General features: G+C 44.3%; 1 protein-coding gene across 4 annotated transcripts; it reads right to left on the bottom strand.

Moving 5' to 3' along the window:
- Nucleotides 1-820: 820 nt before the first annotated feature.
- Nucleotides 821-4,761, bottom strand: COMMD3 (COMM domain containing 3). Of its 4 annotated transcripts, XM_019665150.1 has the most exons (8): nt 4,551-4,756; nt 3,146-3,257; nt 2,978-3,041; nt 2,854-2,888; nt 2,430-2,490; nt 2,285-2,341; nt 2,126-2,185; nt 821-1,190 (listed from the first exon to the last, which is right to left on the bottom strand). In XM_019665150.1, the coding sequence occupies exons 1-8, from the start codon at nt 4,687-4,689 to the stop codon at nt 1,131-1,133; spliced, it is 588 nt and encodes a 195-aa protein (XP_019520695.1). In that variant the 5' UTR covers nt 4,690-4,756; the 3' UTR covers nt 821-1,130. The 4 variants fall into 4 exon arrangements, with proteins under 4 accessions (XP_019520695.1, XP_019520697.1, XP_019520699.1 ...); XM_019665152.1 differs by lacking the exon at nt 2,285-2,341 and having other exon boundaries at nt 4,551-4,760; XM_019665154.1 differs by lacking the exons at nt 2,126-2,185; nt 2,285-2,341 and having other exon boundaries at nt 4,551-4,761.
- Between the last annotated feature and the right edge of the window lie 437 nt (nt 4,762-5,198).

Genomic DNA, 5,198 nt, shown 5'->3' with positions numbered 1-5,198 from the left:
CCACCGGGTCACGTGCTCCCCTCATTCCTTAAGGGCGGCCTGGGAATTAGTGTCGGTGTAGTCGGGCTCGCGGCCGCCCCCTCCCCTCGGAGCGGCGCGACCCGGCCCCCTCCCCCTCGCTCCGCGCGGAGGCGGCGGCGCTGGCGCGGCTGCAGAGACATTTCTCCACAATGCCACACGCGCCACCCTGCTCTCGGCGCGGGCGTCGCTTCGGCCCCGCACGCAGCTCAACCCACCCCACCCCCCGTTATTTCTTTCTTTCGGCCGTCTGCCTTCCCCCGCGGCGCACACGTCCACCGGCTCCCGCCGAGAGCGGGCCACCGGCCACTGCCTCGCGCTCGGTCCTGCCGTCCCCACGGGCTGCGGCCCAGACTCCGGCACCGCGGCGCGGAACCTGCGCCCGAGTTGGGCTCGCGGAAACAACAGCGCCCGCCCCTGTCTTCCCGCGGCCGCGCCGGCCCCCTACCCCGCCCGCCAGCGGCCAAGGCGGGGCGCGCGCGGGCAACCGCTCGCTCTGGGCAGGGGCTCCGCACGGGGGCTGGCCGGGCCGGGCCTCTGGAACCCCGCGGGCGAGGGTCTGGCTGCAGGCGAACCCTTCCGCGCAGGTAACGGGACGGGCCAGCTTCCCGCCACGGGGAGACCGCGCCAGCTCAAGTCCCGAAGCTGGGGTCTTCAATAAACCACGGACATCGCATCCTTTTTCCCACTGTGGTTAACTTTAATCCAGAGAAAAAGCGATCGTTAAAAAGTTAACGCTAATCGTTCTATGTTTTCAGAGTAATAGTTGACACACAAACTCAAATCCAAACAAACGCTCACCACTTTTGGTGGAAACTTATTTATTCAGAGTGTAAATACTGTCTATTTCTTTTATAAGGCTTGAAAAAAAGATCAAAATGAGATCAATGTACAGTTCACATTAAAGATTCAAATACTTAGGCAGGATTTCCCTCAGAACTCTTTCACAAGTGTAAAAAAAGTGTCAAAATTGATGCGTGGCATAAATCCAAAAAGAAAAAAATTTTCTATTGAAAAGGAGGACATCCAAGCTTGCACAAATGATGATGGTTCGGCCGACCGCAGGGCGTTCCTGGTCTTCTAGACCTGGACAGATCGCTAACTTCCCCAAGTTACAACTGAGTTGCTCTTTCCAGGCTTTTTGAAGCATCTTTAAGTTTCCCCACTAAGTCCTAAAAGACATATATAATACCACGATTTTTAGGATAAAACACGGGAAAGAAGTATCCAAGTTTAAGAAAGATGCAAGAAAAAAGTCGGGAGACACTTTCTAAACAAATTTAAAATACATGAGGATATTAACCTTTGACAAACCATTATCCTTCAAAAGAAGGTTTTTCTCTAAAATAGCTCATCTTCAAATTGGCTACTTGCCCTCAGATTTGAAATATGAGTTCTAACCACATCTTAACAGAAAGGAGTATCTAAATTAAATTTCTCAAGTTATCTAACAAAGATTATTCTATATTCACATTTTCTGAAAGTTTAAAGTTAGATTAATGGTTACATTAAAACAACTCTGCAGGAGATGCCTTTTGGAAAATTCAATTTCATGAACATTTCAAGCAATGATCTTCATTTTTTTAAGTAGTAAGAAATAAATTCGTTCTCATATCCACTAAACAGCATAGTTTTGAATTTCCCTAGTCTTACATTGGCAATATAAACAGCTTTAGAATTTTATGTATACTTCCCCCTTTATTAAAAGTCATTTAAAATCAGTTTAAAAATCCTGTTTTGAAAGTTTAATTCAATGTCTGAAAGCAAAGAAGACATTCTCAAAGCTGTGTTCTAATTTTGCTTTGTCCTAGTGGATCAAACTCATCACAAATAGAAGGTATTTACACTCAACACTACACCAGAAGTTTATTTTAATTGGAGGGAAAAGCAAATATAGATCAATTCTCTATTAGTACATCTTTATTTCCAAAGTGAAGTCTACATTAAAATATTGATTTTGAAGTCCCCTTCCCATTAAATCTTTAACCAACCTTCATTATCTACTGACAGATGGTTAAATTATTTTTCTTTTGAACTTTCCAAAAGCATAATTCTCAAGTAAACATCTATAAAAAGATAGGCAGATTCACAGACCCTACTACTGTACCTGTAATTGTTCCATGTTGCAACTAAAGCTAATCTCTGGGTGGGATTGGGAATCAGTGTTCTAAGGGAAAAAAAAAGTTTATTTAAATCGGGGAGATTTAAATTCCATTACACATTTAATTTTTAGACAGGGCTTAAATACCTCTACATGTATAAATACCTCTACATTTAAGGTCACCAAATATGCAGGTCTGTACATCTTATGAAGTTGATTGGTCTAAAACAACACAACACATACATTTCAGTCTTTAACTCTATTTCCTTTAAGTTTCCTAAATACCCTTAGAGAACAGTTTAAACTTTACCTTTATCTGATACTCCAAACGCCAAGAAACATCAATTATATGAGGCAGAGATCTTCCTATACTGAAAGATACAATGATAATGTTGTATATAGTATCTACAGAAAACTTTCAGTATTTTTCTTTTCTAAAAATGGTGCCTACCCCCACCCCCTCCAGACACGCACAATTTTAATCCATTCTGAATTTAAAACATTGTTAAACTTTATTTTCAAGTTCTGAATAGTAAAAAAGCATCTTTAAAATTATCTCAATAAACTTTATCTTTAAAAACATTAGCTTAACTTCAATTGTTTCACTTGCCCTTTGGCCCCTTTTCTTTGGTCAAGATCCCTATTTTTTGCCCTGTTTTGTTTCACACCAGCACTCTCCATTCATACCTACAAGTGAAAAGTGGCTCAACTTGACACCTTATAATAGTACCTACCTTCCCAGTAGGATTTCTAGAGAATTCTTATTATTCTGGGGGGTGAAAAAAAAAGAAAGAAAACATCTTTGCAAACAGAGTAGACGAATAATAGTAATTGTTAATTCAAAAAATTTGAAGTAACCTGATATTCCATGCAAAACAGTTCTATTCGCTCTCTATCAAATTTACAGTCTTCTAGATAAGTGCTAAAGGAAAAAAGAAGCCAAAGTTTAGTTCCCATTTAAAAAACTGAAATTGGAATCATAAAAGTACTATTTGATAATAAATGGAATTTAAGTAAATCCTGTACCTTAGAGTTGATTTGTCAGCTCTTTGCTTTCCTGCTTCCAGTATGTAAGTTGCAGCTGCTGCATGACAATGTTTTAACACCACTGGGTCGATATGTTTCAAGTCTGGGTGATCTAAAATAAATCAATTGCCAGTGATGCCTGTGATAACAAATTCTTTATAGTCAGGTTTCTTTTTAAAAAGGGTATTTTAATTTGGGTAAAAAACCCCTTAACAAGATAACAAAAGAATTCCACTATAAGGACTGGCAATTAAAAGTAAATGAGATGAGCAACAAGGTCAATGGCAAAACAATAAAGAGCTCAGATCAATAATTCTGCTGTTCCTTGGTCTCAATTATTTTTCTTTTATTTTGCCTTAATATTTTTTTAAAATCATAGTTCCAAAGAAAAACTAAGTAACTGTACAGTGCTCATTTTAACACTGGGTGTAGTAAAATATTTTACAGGGTGTAAATTTAAGAATAAACATTCACTTAAAGATTAATTTCAGGGTAAACAGCTCCATGGACATGAATACATCAAGGGAGAGGAGGGCATGGGTTCAGAATATTAAATATAATTTTCAAAATATTTTCAGGTTTTGACATCCATTTTTTTTTTGAGATTAACCCAGGTGGTGGTTACTATTTTCGTTTAAAGAACTTCCACTTTCATACTTTTTGTACAAGTGTTTCGTTCATGAAACTACAGAAAAAAACCCAAAAATTTGAATTGTTGGGTTATTTATACTTAAGAAAATTATCTAAAAGCGATCTGGCTTAAAATATGCCTTCAATCCATACAAACACTGCACTCCACAATCACTGACCGCATCACTTAAAAGAGACTCGCCCCCTGATAACTGGTGCGGAACAAAACATTATGTACCAAATTTTAACGTTCTAGGCGTGGAACCTGTGCAAAACACATAGGACAAGAGTGTTGGAGTGGTCATAGGAACTTGAGGTATTCTCTAAATTGAAAAATGTCAACACTATTTAACCTAGCAATTACTTTGGAAGCAGACCCTTTGAAACCTTTGCCAGCCTATCACTGAAAGCTTGAATTGCCAGGGAGCTCTCCCAAAGTGCAAGTGTCAAACAGCCTTTGCCTCAAACCAAGCTGGAAACCTTAGATATTTAGGCCACAAACAAGACTTAAACACGGGCTTTACAAAGGAACAAAAGAGCCATGTTGGGGATATCAGGCTAGAAACGTGTAGCTAGCGGGCTATGTGGGGGCAAAACAACGCTCAGGGTCCGCTCTGGGTTCTGGCAGAGCCATATCCCCACACTCCGTCCGGAGCGAAGGGCAAAGCCCGGAGACTTCCTCTTCCCGGGGCTTTCCCCCTCTCGCTGGGTCTCGCTGCTCTCCTCCGAGTGCCCCTCCACCCAGGCCGATCCAGCTCAGAGCCGAGCGGCTTACCTAACACGGCCTCGTCCGCCTGGGCGTCCAGCAGGCTCTGGAAAGCCGCCCGGAGGAGAAGCGTGAAGGCGTTGGGGTCGAAGGAGCCGGGATCGGCTAACAACTGGAAGCCTTTCTGCACAAACTCCGAGAACTCCATTGTGAGCGCGCTGTGACCTTCGACACCCGCACCACGTGATACGCACCGCCCGCTCAGCTGATGCGGCCGCGCGCGCACGCGGCTCGGAGCGGCAGCGCGGGCTGCGGGCCTCCCAGCCCCGGGCCTGTGCCGCCGTCCGCCCTCGCCCGCGGCCCCAGCCGCCCGCTCCCCCAGCTGCCTGCGCCCCGCCGCCTGCCGCCGATTCTTTTTGCGTCAGCCGTGGGAGCTGCCAAGCCCGAGTGAGAGGGGCGGCCCCGGGCGCGTTGTGGACGCGCTTGGAGCTTTCACTTCCCCTCGGCGCTCACCTAGGGCTGTCACCGGCTCCTGTGGGGTTCCGCAGCAGCTTTCCCTGAAAGACCCCCCATTGGGAGGTGGTGGAAGGTGTCTGGATCTCGGCCCCACCTCTCCCGAAAATACGCCTTCCCCGCCCACCGCTCAGCGCGGCAGCCTGCGGGAAGCCCCAATTTAAGGCAACTGGTTGTTTTTTAGTTTATGGTGTTTCTTTTATT

The sequence above is a fragment of the Hipposideros armiger genome, unplaced genomic scaffold (assembly GCF_001890085.2).
Source record: "Hipposideros armiger isolate ML-2016 unplaced genomic scaffold, ASM189008v1 scaffold_434, whole genome shotgun sequence".
Taxonomy (NCBI): Eukaryota; Metazoa; Chordata; class Mammalia; order Chiroptera; family Hipposideridae; genus Hipposideros; species Hipposideros armiger.
The sequence above is the reverse complement of the archived record's forward strand: the minus strand, read 5'-3'. Positions and strand labels throughout refer to the sequence as shown.